Source organism: Brachycentrus maculatus, unplaced genomic scaffold (genome assembly GCF_059751285.1).
Source record: "Brachycentrus maculatus isolate JH-2025_06_01 unplaced genomic scaffold, ASM5975128v1 h1tg000043l, whole genome shotgun sequence".
Taxonomy (NCBI): domain Eukaryota; kingdom Metazoa; phylum Arthropoda; class Insecta; order Trichoptera; family Brachycentridae; genus Brachycentrus; species Brachycentrus maculatus.
The window spans coordinates 282,037-301,987 of NW_028280797.1; the positions used below are offsets into that span (position 1 = coordinate 282,037).

Here is a 19,951-nt window from a genome sequence, read left to right on the forward strand (position 1 = left end):
ACCGCAGATTTGCGTAGTTAAACGCCCACCGGTCCCATACAGAGCCGCGGTGATTGTGATGCATTTTGCTATTGGATTACACTGATTTATGAGAATAGTATTCAAAATATGAATATTAGCTTATGTAAATAATATTTTTGAGATACCAATCCATCATTTTTTCTTTGGTTCCGATAAATATTGTAGTCATGATGACTCCTTTCATCCTACGAGTATACAAGTTGATTCGATTACAGGTCTAATTTTATTGCACGTTTAACCTCGGCTCGTAACGCATGTCTGTGTTGAAAACTATAGTGCATGTTGGTCTTCTGGTCGACCAAAAATCGCATGTCGCTCACTCCTTTCAAGAACGTCATAAAATCAAAAAACATGATTTTTCAGGAGAGCATTTTTAAAGTTTGAAAATATAATGCAATGTTTTAAAAATAAATATAAAGCCACTTATTAAACTTTTTACTGTGCAACAGATCCTATGAGGTAAAACCTGAAAGTTTATTCTCCGTTTGAAAAATATTTAGTTTATTTCAAAAAATAATTAAACAATACCTTTTCTTCAAAATGCAAAAACAACACTTTCTGCCCTGTAGCGGGTAAATATTAACTTAAAAATATGCCACTTTTGCTGGGTTATAGTTCATTTTTTGGGCATTTCGAAAACATAAACAACTGAAAATTGTCGATTTTTGATTTATGACGTACTTGAAAAGAGTGAGCGATGTGTTAGACATTTTGTGTAGTTTTGAGTGTGTAAATGGTGCTATGGTGGTGAAGGGTGGTATTGTTTGCATGCTGTGTTAGTGATTGTCCTGACGAAGAGACGGGTACGTCTCCAAACCGGTAGACGTAAAAATCTCGGTGAATGGTTATATACTAAATACGTAATATAAGTGTTTATACCTGCTTTACAAGGTAAAGGTTTGATAAAATTTATCACGGTTCGCCTCATTAGGCGGACGGTTAAATTAAATTAAACGAAGCTGCTTTATTATGGTAAATTATAAACGCGTCATTAACAAACAACAATGTTACTTCACGACGAGTATTCCAAGACAATTAATATATAATTAAAATGTAATTTATTATTAGATTAAAACCAATATTTTTAGCTTTTCCACTTTATTTTTTATTTGACCAGCGACCGGGTTTCGTCGTTACCGACATCATCAGACTGGTGATGTCGGTAACGATGTCTGATGATGTCGGTAACGACGAAACCCGGTCGCTGGTCAAATAAAAAAAAGTGGAAAAGCTAAAAATATTGGTTTTAATCTAATAATATATGAAAAATGCAATTCCATCACCAAGTGTCAGTGGATAATATAAATCTATTAAAATGTAACCTTGTTTTAAAATCACTTTATAAATAGTGATTTTAAAACAAAGTTACATTTTAATTATAAAATGGAAAATCACAAAGTTAGTGCTTCAAATATAAATTATACAATAAATATAATTCGTTTGTGTTTTGTATTGTTTATTTTTATCTAAATACAATATACATTTAAAAAAACCTTGTATTTTTATTTTAAACCTATTTTTTTATATAACGGACTACCGGCTTTATCGAGAACCCCTCCCCCATCAGTCTGTTATATCGAGGTTTTACTGCATTAAAAATAAAGTACAGTAAAAACCGGTTAAAACGCGTATTTGGATACACCACGGGTCTGTTTTTGTTTTATGTATCAAATGTTTAAATCAAACACTGATTTTTTGAGTCAAACTAAGTGTTTTTTAATTTTTAATTTTTTTTTTATTTATTTGATATATTTACATTTTTATTTATAACATAGTACATTTGTATCATTTATACATATGGAGAACTTTTATATTTCGATTCGCTGTGCCTCTCCATAAAAGAGACTGCGCTCTTGTGCTTGGAGAGGGACCTACACTCGTGGTTTAATGTTATATAATAAAAGATATAATAGTATTTTTTTTTTGTATATTTTTTCATGATTTAAATGTAGAGCTTTAATTTTTTTCTTAAGTATATTTATATCATCTATTTTTTTTTATTTCTTTAGGGAGTTTATTGAGTTTATATTATATTGTTAAAAAAACATATAAAAATCAATTTTGTGACAACTGTTTCGCCTAGTTGTGGCATTTGAGTTTGAAAATGCCATAACTGGGCTAAAAAATTGTCACAAAATAGATTTTATGCGTTTTTTAAACAATAAAATACAGCTTTGTGGAGCAGTGTTTGATAATAACATTTAACATAAATTAAAACGGAGTTCTACAAATTAAACGCCAAATCTATACATACTTTTTTTTTGTTTTAAGGTGCACAGCGTTAAAAAAACATACAATTCTCTGACCAAGAGATAATGAATGGTTTTTAATTACATTAAAGATGGGAACTAATTTTATCTTTGGTATTATCAGGTAATCATCATATCATGGTATTTGCTTAATGTTATGGAATACCATTACTGACCTTTTATTGTTATCACAAGTGATCGGTCCTAAAACTACATATATATGTATATAAAATTATCTGAAAATAATCTAAAAATTTTAATATCTCGACTACAGTTCCAGAGAAATAACGGTGTTATCATATCGCTCACTCTTTTCAAGAACGTCATAAATCAAAAATCGACAATTTTCAGTTGTGCGTGTTTTCGGAATACCCAGATAATGTACTATATCCCAGCAAAAGAGGCATATTTTTAACTCAATATTTACCCGCTGCAGGGCAGAAAGTGTTGTTTTTGCATTTTGGAGAAAAGGTATTGTTTAGTTATTTTTTAAATATACAAAATATTTTTCAAATGGAGAAAAAATCTTCAGGTTTTACCTTAAAAGATCTGTTGCACAGTAAAAAGTTCAATAAGTGGCTTGATATTTATTTTTAATACATTGTATTATATTTTTAAACTTTAAAAACGTTCTCCTGAAAAATCAAGGTTTTTGATTTATGACATTCTTGAAAGGAGTGAGCAGTATATCAAAAAAACATCATTTTTCAGGAGATCGTTTTTAATGTTTTAAAATATATCATATTTCAAAGATTAAATATCAAGCCACTTATTGAACTTTTTACCGTGCAACAGATCTTCTTAGGTAAAACCTGAATGTTTTTTCTCCATTTGAAAAATATTTAGTATATTTAAAGAAATAATTAAACAATACCTTTTCATAAAAATGCAAAAACAACACTTTCTGCCCTGTAGCGGGTAAATATTAAGTTAAAAATATGCCGCTTTTGCTGGGATATAGTACATTTTCTGGGCATTCCGAAAACATGCACAACTGAAAATTGACAATTTTTGATATATGACATTGTTGAAAGGAGTGAGCGATATCCAAAGTCTGGAGACAATATATATGAAGTAAATATGAAGGTATATATATATATATATATATGACGAATTAATACTAATTGTTCCTCTATCCACTTAAATATTTTCATTTCCAAAACGTGTTCAATCATCACACCAAGCACCTCAGTTTCAATAATTCCAAACCAAAACTACGCCTACAACACATCCAATCAATTATTGTCTTAAATATATATTATTAAATAAACCGCTCCACTAACGTGGCGATTCTCTCCGAAGCGATCGCTTAAACCAGGCCAAAGGCAGGTCATTAATTGACAGCCCAGATTTATACTTATATTGTATATATACAGTGAAACCTCTATCTATCGTTCCTCGAATAATCGTTTTCCCGGATGTGTCGTTTATTTCTTCTACCCCAAATTCATTGCATACAAAAATAGATTACATCCATCGTTTCTCTATCACCATTTTACCGCATTCATTGTTTGACTTCGAACATACCGCGCACTCCTTTCAAGAACGTCATAAATCGAAAAACGACAATTTTCAGTTGTGCGTGTTTTCGGAATGCCCAGAAAATGTACTATATCCTAGCAAAAGCGGCATATTTTTAACTTAATATTTACCCACTACAGGGCAGAAAGTGTTGTTTTTGCATTTTGAAGAAAAGGTATTGTTTAATTATTTTTTTGAATAAAATAAATAATTTTCAAATGGAGAAAAAACCTTCAGGTTTTCCCTAAAAATATCTGTTGCACAGTAAAAAGATCAATAAATGGCTTGATATTTATTTTTAATACATTGTATTATATTTTTAAACTATAAAAACGTTCTCCTGAAAAATCAAGTTTTTTGATTTATGACGTTCTTGAAAGGAGTGAGCGATATGCAAGGGGGGTAAAATAAATATTAGTGATTTTTTCACTGTCATATTTATTCAATATTACCCTGGACTGGTACCTGAAGCGGAGGGCTGATCACCTTTCCTTCATGTGCAAAACGATCATGATAACACTGCGTTTATATGACGCAGTGCCCTATGCACCATTGGTGTGCGGATAAGGGTTTTATTATTATTATTATTATTATCTAGGGTTACATTTTTTTCTTGACAGAATTTAAAGCTAGCAATGGTTATGTAGATTGGGAGGATGATATCTTTACTGGATCATATCTCCTTGTGTATTGACTTTTTAATCCCGCATTCATTGTTCATTACAATAGGTCCCGTTAAAAACGATAGATAGAGGTTTCACAGTAAATAAAATTAAGCTAACTGACTAACCATCGCGCCGCTTCCCCGCAGGGGTAGGCAAAGAAAATAGAACGCACACTAATCTGTCATTGCAAGCATTCATCGCCTCTTCCGCATTCACGCATCTCCTCATACATACCCGCCGATCATTCCAACTCCAGACCCGACTGACTACTTTAAGTATTTGAAACACTTGACAGTGCCAAGTTTTCCTCGGTTATACTCTGCTCCTTTTTCCAACTACATTCGCCTCATATATTTGTTTCATCATATTTTCTTCACTCATTCGATCCACATGCCCAAACCATCTCAACACACCTTTCTTCATTTGACGGATAATGCTCATCTCAGCCTTGCATTCTTTCTTTATATCACCATTCGAACATCTATCATACAATGAATTATTTCATACATCGTAGTCATACAGGAGAAAGTGACGAAGTGTATTTTTTACAAAAATGTGATCGTTGACTATTTGATATCTTACTAGCTTAATATTGCCCTAAAAAATCCCAAAGGATTGCACTTGGAAGTATAATATATTGACTTGGTAAAAATGACTAACTGCATTGATGTTTATTTTCTTGCCAAGCAAAAGTGACTTAAATGGCCCTCCTGAATATTTTACGATTTGTTAGTTGGTTACTTTCTCCTGTATGACTACGATATATATGTATATATATATATAATATATATATATATATATATATATATATATATATATATATATATATATATATATATATATATATATATAAAAATAGTACAATGGCCTCCCCTTGTATCAAGTTTTAAAATATGTATACATATAATAATTAAATCAGTCTTGCTAAAAACATAGCTTTGGTAATCTCTCTAGCCTTCATTGTTTCAATAATTCCTTGTATAAATATATATATGTACATAATATTTTCTTTCAAATACAATAATTTTCACATACACACATAAGCACTTTGCCAACGTACATCAGGTGGATCATTAACCTTTTAACCGCGTTAACTTTGTTCCTAAGAGACGCCCGTGCGCGGCGGTATTTCGCGTGTTTTTTAAATGATTACTTTTATCATGTATTTAGTTAAGAAACGATTTATTTTCTTAAACAAAAACATTCAATGGGATTCATTGTGCCCTTTTGGTACTCTATAATACACTCGTGTCACATTATTCTTGAAATGTATCGTAATATAAACAAATAAGATCGTAACATAAATAAATCAAAGCACGCATCGTGTGTCACTCTTACCCACTGGCGATGCGTAGCGTCGAGAGTGAGACAGATATAGGGCGTGATTATGGCGCGGACTAATTACCGACCGCAAGAAAAATCAGGGATCTGTTCTTTTATTTATCCTTGTGATGTTACAAATTATTAGTCAGATATTTCAACAGATGTCATAAGGCCAAGGATTGACGTATTATTTTATCCAAAGTTCCACACCATGAAAAACTCCCTCCAAGTTGAACTGAGGTTCGAAACTTGGAGCAAAATAAAAACACAAACGGTTATGTCAGCCGCGTACAGGGAATGTTTTGTGAAAACACATACGGTTATGCGAGCCGCGTGGATCCGGTTAATAAATAAATAAATAAAAGTGTTGCCAGTAAGCCTTGAAAACTAGAACATATTGCAGTCTCTTTTGTCCCACATGTGTAGGAAAGAGAGGGAGAGAGATTATAGATTACTATATACCGTCGTCCGCCTACGTAGTGTAATGGTCAGCACGCTCGTCTACCGTTGTGGAGGTCCCAAGTTCGATTCCCAATAGGGTCAAAATAAATATAAGTGATTTTTTTCACTATTAATATTTATTCAATGTTACCATGGACTGGTGCCTGAAGCGGAGGGCTGATCTTCCCATTGATTTGCACCTTTGCCTAGTGTGTTGATGATCAAGATAACACTGCGTTTATATGATGCAGTGCCCTATGCACCATTGGGTACGGATAAGGGTTAGAAGATATATTATACCACCGTGTTTCGGCCTCATATTGAATAATTTAAACTTTTGGATTTGTGGAGTAGTGGTTAGTGCGTTTGACTACCAATGCTACCCGTGCTGAACTCCTATGGGGGTTATAATTGAATATAAGTAATTTTGCTGTAATATGAATTTAATATCACCTTGGACTAGTACCTGAAGGCTATTCACCTTGCCATAGTGTATTTAACGATCAAGGCAACACCGCTTTTGTACTATGCAGTGCCGTGTGCACCAGGGTAATATTGAATAAATTTTAGAGTGAAAAAATCACTAGTATATTTATTTGACCCTACCCTGAGAATCAAACCCGGACCCTCCAGTACAGTAGCCGAGCACGCTGCCCATTACACTACAGAGGCGGACAACTGCCAAGCCAGTTTACTTAAGGGATATATCGCTATTGGGTCCGGCGAGTTGTTCCACGTTAGAAAACGATATCTTTTTCGAGCCGTTTTCGATTTTCTGCGGCGCGATATCGTTGTTCGAATCCGCCGGGGAATATTCATTGTTAACGGCGACGCTCTCATCAAACAAAACGTTCCCGGACATGTCTGTGATCTGGGCGTATCCGCTGTCAAACTGGCTGTCCGTTTCTTTGTAGCCGCTGTTGTCCTCACTCTGCAGATAGTCCTCCATGAAGTGGTGGAAGCCCTGGGCCTTGGCTGGGAAGCCGTCGGCCAGCTTGGGCTTCCTGCTGTTCTCCACGAAGCGCTGCAGCTGCTGGGGCATCGGGAAGGAGGACTTGATGCGCCAGCGCTTCATCCAGTTTCGGAGCGACTTCCTCGGGACTTGGTGGGTCTGCGCCGCCCTGCAAAAAGGCAAATTTTCAATCAACCAACCGAGGAGGAAACATTTCGATCACATTTCGACATCTTGAAAGATCACTAATTTTTACAGGGCATATGGAAGCCCAAAGAGACAAATAGAAGTGCTAAGAAGTAAGATCCTAATTTTTATTTTATTTTTTATTTTAACCTCATGTACAGAAAAAAATATGTACGTTAATAATAATAATAAAACCCTTATCCGCACCCCAATGGCGCATAGGGCACTGCTTCATATAAACGCAGTGTTATCTCGATCGTTTACACACGAAGGAAAGGTGATCAGTCCTCCGTTTCAAGTACCAGTCCAGGGTAATATTGAATAAATATTACAGTGAAAAAATCACTTATATTTATGTGACCCCCCCTGGGAATCGAACCCGGGACCTCCAGAACGGTAGCCGAGCGTGCTGACCATTACACTACGGAGGCGGACTTGATGTACGTTAGTGGACTTATTGATAAGAAGCAATATCTATTGGTGAGATGTAAAGAAGCTTTTTACTAAGCAGAAACTCTTATATTAGTATGTGAGATCCGAATCCTGGATTATAATCACACACATGAGAAACGCCAGAAAATACCATTTTCATTTTTATTATTAAGCTTATAATTTGACCGGATAATTTATTTACAACATTTTGAGTGTGTCCAAATACTTGTTCACAAAATCTGGATTATCTCCAATTACAGGAGTTTTTTTCATATTATTTTTTGATGAGATATCAAAAAATAATATGAAAACAACTCCTGTAATTGGAGATAATCCAGATTTTGTGAACAAGTATTTGGACACACTCAAAATGTTGTGATAAATTTATTTATTTATTTAAACTTCATGTACAGAAAAGAAATAAGTACATTGGCGGGCTATTGCTAAAAAGCAATATCTTCCGACCAACCAAAAACAGATTATTGATCAGAACTTTTGATACCATATATGGCTGTTTGCAATCAGAGGGTAGATAGTACTTATTCCTTCCCTCTTTCTATGATGGGATATTCTGGCCATTTTGTTTTCACCTTTGATGAGAAATTTTGATGGGGGGCGCCAGACTTAAAATGTTTCTGTTATTGTTTTATGATAAAGAGATCTTTTTCATCTCAACATAGATGAAAAAGAATATGTAAGTCTGGCTATTTACTTCTTCTTCTAAACTTTATCCGCACCCGATTGTGCATAGAGCACTGCATCATATAAATGCAGTGTTATCTTGATGGTCAACACATCAGGTGATCAGCCCTCCGCTTCAGGTACCAGTCCAGATTAATATTGAATAGATATTATATTTATTTGACCCCCCCCCCTGGGAATCGAACCCGGGACCTCGAGAATGGTAGCCGGGCGTGCTGATCATTGCACTATGGTGGACGTTTACCATGTTTCACCTATACATATATTAACCCTTTGATTATATATATTAACTTGAAAGTCAAATGTAAAAAGTGTAAATAAAAATAACTTGACACTGGCTATAACACCCAAGATGGGTGGAAAGCCATCAAAAAGAAGAAGAGGAAGAAGAACCCTTTGATTGGAGACACAGTGGTGACAACAACATAGCCGCAATCGTGTGAATACCCACATAGTATGGCAAGCGTTATTCTACGCTACGCTAATAAAAAAGGTAAAATTGTTACCTGTAAATGCTGCCGCCTTTCTTGACGTCCATCAGAGCCGACCACATGGCCTCGTTGGTGTATCTCCGGTTAGGATTATATTTCCCGAGCATGGCTTGTTCGATAGCATTCCTGCTGACGCCCGAAGAGCTCACTTCCTTTCCGGCTAAGAACTGGTCCAAATCCGACGGGTCCAGAATCTCCAGGAGGTTCAAACAGTCCTCGGATGGCTTTGGCTTCTTTTTAATGCCGCCCTTCTCCATTTTCTTATCGTGGAAATTGTGAAACGCCTTTGGAGGGGTTCTGAAATTGCTCGCGCAGTACTGGAGGAATCTTTGCCCAATGTCTTCCGACTTGACCGGGAGCAGTTCGCTTTCGTCAGCGCGTTGAACGACACTGTCATTGGATAGAGATATTTCCAGCTGTTGATTCTGCGATAGCCACATTTTAAGGAACTCTTCGTTTTCGTACATCTGATCGTCGACGCTTAATACGCTATCGTCCGGACAGCGAGAATATCTCACGGTCGTCGGATTGCAAGCGATATTCTCGACATTCGAATCCGACGCGGTCCACTTCTCTCCGGGAATTTCGCCGGCGCCGGAATCGCTTTTTCGGTAAGTTTTGAAAGAGATCTGCGGACACAGTCGCAATCTACTTATGAGGGTTTCTTCGGCCTTATTTTTACCGGCTTTATCGCACAGTTCCGACGGCAACTTAACGCGAATTGTCACGTTCTTAGATCCTGCAAAAAATAGATCCGCAACACATTATAGAGTCGAGAGAAAATTACTTCATTCTAATATAATCAAATTCATCTAGCAATATATGATATTATTATAAAAACCTACCTACCTTGCACAAGTTATTAGAAACGTCCATTCACAATATGTTCTCCGCTCACGTAATTACGTACAAGTCACGCACATTGTGAATACAAACATCACAGTAATTTTTTTTTCGTAACCGAATTAATGACGCACTTTTAATTTGGCGAACCCGCGGCAGCACAGTGGCCAACCGGGCCGGGTTATTTTATACACAACGTGGGCTTCATTTTTTACTTTTTTTTTTTGGTTAAAATACATCACGAAATAGCCTTAGAAGCGAGAGGAAGAAATACTGCAAATAAACATTTCGCTCAAGACATTGTGTAAAACATTTTATACATTTGTGTTTATTTTTAGAGGTATAAAAATTCAAATTTCCCACAGTAAATTTATGGTGGCACCCGCCGTGCGGCATGTTGCGCCATCTTGTTGAAACCGCAGCTCTGTCACATCGACGCCAATCAACTGAGATGCGAAAAAGTCAGTAATCATGGTTCTGTAGTGCTCTCCATTGACCATAACATTCTGGCCTTTAAAAAAATTTGGGCCAATGATTCCACCCGCCCATAAAGCACACCAAACAGTGACTTTTAATGGATGTAAGGACGTTTCGACAAAGGCTTCTGGGTTTTCTCCACTCCGAATTTGGCAATTCTGAATATTGACCTAGTCATTTAACCAAGATATGCCTCATCGATGAACAAAATTTTGCATCAAGAAAAAGGGCATCAAGCTGAATATTGTTTTCATCCTCAATCAATTTATTGTAGGAAATTTTCATTTGTATACCTCTAAAAAACACCCTGTTTTTTGCATAATTAAAACTCTGTGGTATGGTAATATAACACTCTCCTTATCATTCATCGTTCACATGTAATACCATTTAAAACCACAAAGTGTATAATTACTTATACTTCCTTTTCCCCTGGGAATCGAACCAGGGACCTCCAGCAAGGTAGCTAAACGCGCTAATCATTACACCGCGGAGACGGACAGTACAAGAGGTAAAATCAAGACGAGGAAATACATAATAGCATTGATGCTACCGGGAATCGAACCGCAAACCTCACGCACAGTAGCCAAATGTGTTGATCAAAAATAAAACAACACGGAAAAATTGTGTTTTAAAACATGAATTTTTGACCCAGAAAAAAGTGCTTTTAAAAATATCGGCTCACAGAAAAAGAGTTTACATTTGAGACAGAAAAAAAACAATTCATGTATTTTGAATACTGAATTAATTTAATATAATTTATATTTTAAGCACTAAGTTTGTGATTTTCCATTTCATAATTAAAATGTAACTCTGTTTTAATTTCACTAAAAGTATTTTATTAATTATAAAGTCTACCGGTTTCCAAGCTAACCGCAGGAAGCGGTTACCTTCGAATCCGGTAGACATTATAATTAATAATAAAATATAATAAAACCCTTATCCGCACCCCAATGGTGCATAGGGCACTGCGTCATATAAACGCAGTGTTATCTTGATCGTTTACATATGAAGGAAAGGTGATCAGCCCTCCGCTTCAGGTACCAGTCCAGGGTAATATTGAATAAATATGACAGTGAAAAAATCACCTATATTTATTTTACCCCCCTTGGGAATCGAACCCGGGACCTCTAGAACGGTAGCCGAGCGTGCTGACCATTACACTACGGAGGCGGACATTTTATTATAACTTAATTAAAATGTCTACCGGTTTCCAAGCTAACCGCAGGAAGCGGTTACCTCCGAATCCGGTAGACATTATAATTAAGTTATAACAAAATACTTATAGTGATTTTAAAACAAAGTTACATTTAAATTACATTATGAATTAATTGAACTCATTTTGAAAATAAAAAATGCATGGGCCTGATTTCATGTATTCTTGGATAACTGCGCAATTGGAGAAGCAAAAATTGAAACGGAAAATAGCCACAGTAGGTTTTTTTCCAACTTGGACAAATCTACAAAAATTTTCATATCTCAACACAGATGACGAAGAATATGCAAGTCTGGGCATTTACAGGGCTTACGACCGTCATAGGCATGATTCAAACCAAGCCTAAGACGGCCGTAAGTCCTGTAAATGCCCAGACTTTCATATTCTTCTTCATCCATAAGTGGAGATAATCCAGATTTGTGAACAAGTATTTGGACACACACAAAATGTTGTAAATCTACAAAAGCCTTACACAATGTCCGAATGAATTCAAAGCAAAAAGAAAAGGTATACAAAACGACAAAATTCAACAAAAAACACACATTTCAATATCCATCAAACTTTCTCGTATTTTCACGTCTAGGAAAAGTTCAATCATTCAAACCCCTATCCGCACCCGACGGTGCATAGAGCACTGCATCATATAAACACAGTGCTATCTTGATTTGTTAACATACGAAGGAAAGGTGATCGGCCCTCCACCTCAGGTACCAGTCCAGGGTAATATTGAATAAATATTAAAGTGAAAAAATCACTTATATTTATTTTACAAAGAAACTGGGAATCGAACCCGAGACCTCCAGAACGGTAGCCGAGCGTGCTGACCACTACGGAGGCGCACAAGTTGATTTGTTCAAATAGTTATCCCTCTACCTTAGTTTTTCCCTCTACCTCCTTCCCTAAACTCCCTTTTTCCTTTGCCTTCCTTATTATCATCAATTTGTAATTTATGTTTTTTTTTAATGTTCAAGCACTATCTACCCTCTGATTGCAAACAGCTATATATGGTATCAAACGTTTCGACCAATATCACTAGTCTGTTTTTGATTGGTTGGAAGATGATATTTTCTGGCATTTCTCATGTATGTGATGGATTCAGAAGACCATGATTCGGACTTCACATACTAATATAAGAGTTTCTGCTAAAAAAAGCTTATTTTCATCTCACCAATAGATGTCTCTAGTGAAGTTCTAGTGATTCAAGAACAAGGTTTCTAAAAGGTTTATTTGGTTGAATTCTACATTTATTTATGTATATGTTAATACGTGACGTGTTTTGTCTTCTTAGAACATTATCAAACACTCTTTTTGAGTGTTTTATTATATCCTATTGATAATATCCTGGGAGTTATTTTTCATATTATTTTTTGACATCTCATCAAAGATAAAGAAGAACATGGAAGTCTGCACATTTACGGGGCTGTTACACGTGTGTAAAGTGATCACTTAAACCAGCCTATGACATTCGCCAGCACCATAAATGCCCAGACATCCATATTCTTCTTCATCCTTGACGACATGTCAAAAAATAATATAAAAATAACTCCTGTGATTGGAGATAATCCAGATTTGCAAACAAGTATTTGGACACACTCAAAATATTGTAAAGAGTTAATTATTCATTAAAAATAAAATTAATATACTCCATTCTTTACTGAAGACAACCGCCAAAGTTTGATGGATAAAGAAATTCACATACAAGTTGAGAGCAAGACTCACCGGCTGAAGGTTGACCGCCGGTATTGCCAGTCTGCAGAATATCTTCTTCGGTCTATTAATAAAAAAATAAATACATTAGTTTAGCAGTGCTCTCTGCCTACCCCTGCGGTGAAGCGGCGTTATGGTTAGTTAGTTTTAGTTTTTTTTATATATTGTAAAGTAGTTGTAATTATCTGATTGACAGGGGAACAGAACTCAACAGCCCCTCATACTGGAAGTCCTGAAGAAAAGAAGGTGGACATGGTTGGGACATGTCCTTAGAATGCCACCTGAGGGCATCAACCCCTCGTGTCTCTTCTTCCAACCCCGAGGATTCCGGCGCCCCGGAAGGCCGCTGACGACCATTCACCGACTATACTCAGCGGAACTTTGAGACGCCGGACTGACCTGGGAGGAAGCCAAGGAGATGGCGCGTGACAGAGTGACTTGGAGACGACTCGTGTTGGCCATATGCTCCACCTAGGGAGTGAACATGGAAGAAGAAGAAGAAGAATTATCTGATTCCAGTGTTATCGCATTCATTTAAATAAAAGGACTAACTGTAAGTACGGCATTCTTTCATTTTTACTCTGGTCACCTAATGCAAATAACGACGGCGACACGCCACCAAAAACCAGCCAGAATTAAAATGGCAACGAGCTATAGTTTCATTTACCTGGTCGTTGCACGGCATCTCCCCGAGGTCGATGTCCCCGTAGTACAGGCCGTCCTCCTCCACGGTCTCCTGCTTGAGGGGCCGCGCGCGCGAGGGCGGGCTGCCGCCCCCCTCCGCCGAGCGCCGCCGCTTGGGGCGCGAGCGCGGCGACCCCGACGACGCCGACGACCCGCCCGGCGACAGCGGGGACTTGGCCACTGGAAGGACACGCAAACAAAGATTAAAATTATATATGATATTCCTCTAATTAACAACCAAATAAATTTTACTTATAGTCCATTATTTGATTCAACATCGGTTAAGCAAGATTCGTCAATATCCAATTCAAACCCCGCCCACTCCTTTCATCCTACGAGTATATAAGCTGGTTTTATTAATATGTTTTTGTCCGCCTCCGTAGTGTAATGGTCAGCACGCTCGGCTACCGTTCTGGAGGTCCCGGGTTCGATTCCCAAGGGGGGTAAAAATAAATATAAGTAATTTTTTCACTGTAATATTTATTCAATATTACCCTGGACTGGTAACTGAAGCGGAGGGCCGATCACCTTTCCTTCATGTGTTAACGATCAAGATAACACTGCGTTTATAAGACACAGTGCCCTATGCACCATTGGGGTGCGGATAAGGGTTTGAATGAACGACTACCAGAAAACAATTTTTTTCATTTTTTTTTAAATAAAATTAAAAACTTAAAAACATAAAAAAGATGAAAAAGTTAAAAGTTAAAAGTTGGCAAGCATGTACTACAAGAAAAAGGAGCTTATATCTGTCTGTTCAATAAATAATGTAAGCAAAATTTTAAATTTACACAAACTTAGGTAACATCTAACAGATAGTCTTTGTGGAACAAGTTGAACAGTTTTGGAGCTATGAAAAATGAGTGTCTTTGCGCAAGTCTGGATTAACAAAAAGGGATTTCTAATAAATTATTAATTCTTTGGGATCTACTTTTATTTTTGGGAAATAAATATGGCTCGTAAAAACATATTTTAGACACTGTTGACAATAGATTTCAATTGAACAAAGGCTGGAAATTGTCCCTCTTGGACTGCCGTTATTACAGTAAAATCGGATTAAGCCATTTCTTCACTAGTGTGCGCAAATCCGCAGAGGCCCACTTTTTTTCAAAGGGTAAATTTTACAACATTTTGAGTGTGTCCAGATACTTGTTCACAAAATCTGGATTGTCTCCAATTACAGGAGTTATTTTCATATTATTTTTTGACATCTCATCAAAGATGAAGAAGAATACTATAAGAATATTACAAATTATAAGCTTAAATAATAAAAAATGAAAATGATATTTTCTGGCGTTTCTCACGTGTGTGATTATAATCCAGGATTCGGATCTCACGTACTAATAAAAGAGTTTCTGCTCAATAAAAAGCTTCTTTTTATCTCACCAGTAGATGTCTCTAGTGAAGTTCTAGTGATTCAAGAAAAATGTTTCCAAAATTAGGTTCATATATAAAGAACTTCCAAGAATTTTAGTAGTGTGGCTGTCAATAATGGGTAGAATTGGTGAATGTTACACGTGTGTAAAGTGATCACTTAAACCCGCCTATGACGGTCGTCAGCCCCGTAAATGCCCAGACTTCCATATTCTTCTTCATCTTTGATGAGATGTCAAAAAATAATAGGTGAATTTTATTTATTGTAACTGCAGACAGTTGGTAGAATTCCATATTGAATTGTTGGGTAATATATCCAAAATTAAACAAGGTTTATTGGATTGAATTCTACATTTATTTATGTATATGTTAATACATGACGCGTTTTGTCTTTTTGAGTGTTTGATAATATCCTAATATCAAACACACTTTTTTGCGTGTTTGATAATGTCCTAAGAAGACGAAACGCGTCACGTATTAACATATACATAAATAAATGTAGAATTCAACCAAATAAACCTTGTTTAATTTTGGATATATTACCCAATAATTCAGGTAAATTTTAGTCTACGTTTTGATAATTTTTTTTTAATTACCTAACGTCCAAGTGACTCTGAAATCTAGCTACGGCTTATACAACACCGTTTATCATGTCCCTACTCAGGCTTCAACTTTATAAGTTTCATAGCCTATGCCTACTCGTGAGTGGACTTACTCTTTATGTTTAAAGTTACTATAATTTCATGTAATTCATGAGTGCAAATTCTAGGCAAAAACACTCGCTGTCCTCGTTTTGAACTCACTTGTGTTGGTGTTCTCGGGGGAGCCGGGTATCGCGCCATTGGTGGGCAGCGGGATGGCTATCTGCGGGGAGGGGGTGATGGGCTGCTCCGGGTTGGACGGGTTGCCCGAACTCTCCGAGCCGCACAGACCTGTGCAGGCAAACAAACGCATGCAACACTCGCAGGTCAAATGACACAAACAAAGAATACTGCATGATAAATACCTGTTTCTTAAAATCTATTGTGGCATGTGTTTCGATGCATTATGTATTATTTTCAAATACCGTATGCAAAACAAAGTGATATGGAATACATTGGAACATATCGCTCACTCCTTTCAAGAACGTCATAAATCAAAAAACTCGATTTTTCAGGAGAACGTTTTTAAAGTATTAAAATATAACACAATGTATTAAAAATAAATATCGAGCCACTTATTGAACTTTTTACTGTGTAACAGATCTTTTTAGGTAAAACCTGAAGGTTTTTTCTCCATTTGAAAAATATTTAGTTTATTTTGAAAATTATTAAACAATACCTTTTTTTCAAAATGCAAAAACAACATTTTTCGCCCTGTAGCGGGTAAATATTAAGTTGAAAATATGTCTCTTTTGCTGGGATATAGTACATTTTCTGGGCATTCCGAAAACATCCACAACTGAAAGTTGAAGATTTTTGATTTATGACGTTCTTGAAAGGAGTGCGCGATTTGTGTTTTTATTACCGCTCACTCCTTTCAACAACGTCATATTTTTAAAATCGTAAATTTTTAGTTGTGCATGTTTTTAGAATGCCCAAAAAATGTTCTATATCCCAGCAAAAGCGGCATATTTTTAACTTAATATTTATCCGCTACAGGGCAGAAAGTCTTGTTTTTGCATTTTGAAGAAAAGGTATTGCTTAATTATTTTTAAATATACTAAATATTTTTCAAATGGAGAAAAAACATTCAGGTTTTACCTAAAAAGATCTGTTGCACAGTAAAAAGTTCAATAAGTGGCTTGATATTTATTTTTAATACATTGTATTATATTTTGAAACTTTAAAAACGTTCTCCTGGAAAATCAAGTTTTCTGATTTATGACGTTCTTGAAAGGAGTGAGCGATATCTCACTATCGTGACAATTTCTTCTATGGTACATTCGTGTTAACAAACAACATTTTGATCGACTTTTAAATGCACATTGATAAGAATACAAGCTGCTATAACTGAGTGCTAGAGCGACTCAAAGTCAAAATGTTATGTAAAATCTAATTACAGTATACCGTAGCCATGATACTAGTCGAATGAAGCATATTAAATCTCAAATGAGAACAAGAACCACCGATGACTATTTGGAAAACTGTTTGCGTGTAGCAACAACATCAATCGTTAACGTATCAACACTGATGCACTTAGTTCTGACAGACAAAATCAGACGTCTCACAAATAATTTTATTTTTAATTTTATTTTTTTGTATTGTCTAACTCTATCTTATTAGTATAATTTTCACATTTCTGTTATATCTTCTTAAAAAAAAACAATATACTTCATGTTTGTTTTGAATAATAAAATAAATTTAGTTTCACGGGCTGGGAAGAAATCTGATTTCTAAAATTTGGCCCGGCTGCTGAAAATGTTGGCCACCCATGTACTAGATGGAAGCCATCTGTACCTTCCAAAACTGGTCGTCACGAAACATAATGCTCAAGTGGGGGGCTGGACAAAATTCTATGCTATATCCAAAATGCAACACCAAGCAATTTCAGCAAAACTTCAAATATTTGGCAATCAAACATTTCAATAAAATCCCTAAAGAAATAAAAAAATAGATGATATAAAAATACTCAAGAAAAAAATTAAAGCTCTTTACATTTAAATCTTGAAAAAATATACAAAAAAAAGACTATATCTTTTATTATATAACATTAAACCACGAGTGTAAGTCCCTCTCCAAGCACAAGAGCACAGTCTCTTTTATGGAGAGGCACAGCGAATCGAAATATACAAGTTCTCCATATGTATAAATGATTCAAATGTATTATGTTATAAATAAAAATGTAAATATATTAAATGAATAAAAAAATTAAATAAAAAATATATATATACACAACAAGGTTGAAAACCATGATTTTATGTAATTTTTCTGACAAAATGAACTCAAATTGAATGAATTTAAGTAATGTATTGTAATAATACATAATTAATATAATGATAACAAGACTATACTACCTCTGATTTGGAGGGCTTCCGCCGACTTCAGAAGGCTCGGGAGGTCGTCCTGGGACACGTTGACTTCCCCTTTGTACATGAAGTCCACCAGAGACTGCATCTCTGAAAACCTGGACAGAGAATCCCGGATAAGTCACTCGGAATCGGAGAAATGACAAGGCCACTCAAATACCGAGCAAATTGCGAATGGTCCGACTGCTCCACGCTTGCAAAGAATAGAACTTTTGACAACGTGATTTATTTATTTATTGCCACTACAGACAGTTGGTACAATTCCATATTGAATTGTTGGATAATATATCCAAAATTAAACAAGGTTTATTGGATTGAATTCTACTTTTATTTAAGTATATGTTAATACGTGACGCGTTTCGTCTTATGAAGACATTATCAAACACTCACATGTGTAACTTAATATTAAACTAATTTAATATTACACCACAACTACAAGAATGTTTAAACTTCGCACATAAATTGAATGACATTATCTACTTAGTACTAACAATTTTCAATTCAATTCAATTCAATTTCAATTTTTTCAAAAAAAAAATAATATATACATAACAAACAATATTCAAGGCGTATATATTAAAAGTAAGCAAGAAGACTTAAAGGTGTAGAAGAATCCCGCTTCGGAAAACAACTTCGGACACATGGATCAAATCAATATCCAATGTGATATTGTTCAACATAGCGGTAGCTCTTCCTACAGGCATAACCATCGGCAGGTTGGTCCTGTGTATAGGAATGGGAAACAATCTATGTCGACGCTGTCTTAGGTAACTATCGGGAACATACAGACCATCGAGAGTAGATTATTGTAACGGTATATACACGGGTCTACCAAACAATAAAATGACTCGACTGCAATCAGTGTTAAACGCAGCAGCGAGACTAATTTTTGGAATTTCTACATTCAGTCACATCACCCCACTACTTCACAAACTCCACTGGTTACGCTTTCCCCAAAGGGTTGAGTATAAACTCTGCCTACTCATGTATAAATCAATACACAATATGGCTCCAGAGTATCTTAAGGAGCTGTGTATTCCAGATGAATTGGTTGATAGACATCTCACGCTTCCATCGGCTACAACATCTGCAATGGGCAAAGTTATCTTACCAGCTTGAAACCAACGCTTTAAATTTGGCGAGCGTGCCTTTGCTGTTGCAGGACCGACGGCGTGAAATGCTCTTCCACCAATGGTTAGAAATAGTGAGAGTGAGATGATCTTTAGAAAAAGACTAAAAACACATTTGTTTGCTAAATCATTTCCACCATAATATTTTCCCCAATTCATTCACCGTGAAGCGCCCTTGAGGTATTTTTTTACGAAAATGGCGCTATATAAGTTATCCAAATTTATTATTATTATTATTATTTGACAGTGACCATTAGACAGTGAATTTGGACACAAGTGAGTGTTTGATAATGTCTTGATAAGACGAAACGCGCCACGTATTAACATATCCATAAATAAATGAAGAATTCAAATCCAACAAACCTTGTTTAATTTTGGATATATTACCCAACAAAACATTATTTATTTCTGTGTTTTGTATACCATAAAGTGTGTTAATTGCGATTTATGCGCTTTGCTGGGATGTGCTTTCTTGGCTTTCCTGGCTAAATCCCAGCTTGTTGTCCTTGTAGACTGCTCGGGTCAGCTCTCCT

The 19,951-nt window shown here is 35.8% G+C and overlaps 1 protein-coding gene across 5 annotated transcripts in view; it reads right to left on the minus strand.

Annotated features, from left to right (window-relative positions):
* The window catches only part of LOC148312314 (uncharacterized), a 38,035-nt gene that overhangs the window by 11,961 nt on the left and 6,123 nt on the right, over positions 1-19,951 (minus strand). For 4 of the 5 annotated variants that reach the window (XR_015839248.1, XR_015839249.1, XM_088277462.1 and 1 more), the window contains exons 3-6: positions 18,277-18,386; positions 16,085-16,213; positions 13,891-14,087; positions 13,236-13,287 (exon numbers count right to left, since the gene is read on the minus strand). Coding sequence is in view for 3 of the 5 variants with exons in the window: in XM_088277462.1 (XP_088133588.1) it covers positions 13,236-13,287; positions 13,891-14,087; positions 16,085-16,213; positions 18,277-18,386 (488 nt within the window). In the remaining 2 variants the exon portion in view is untranslated. Of the gene's footprint in view, positions 1-6,420; positions 7,342-8,998; positions 9,723-13,235; positions 13,288-13,890; positions 14,088-16,084; positions 16,214-18,276; positions 18,387-19,951 lie in introns of those variants that run through there. The other variant, XM_088277461.1, reaches the window with a different exon arrangement.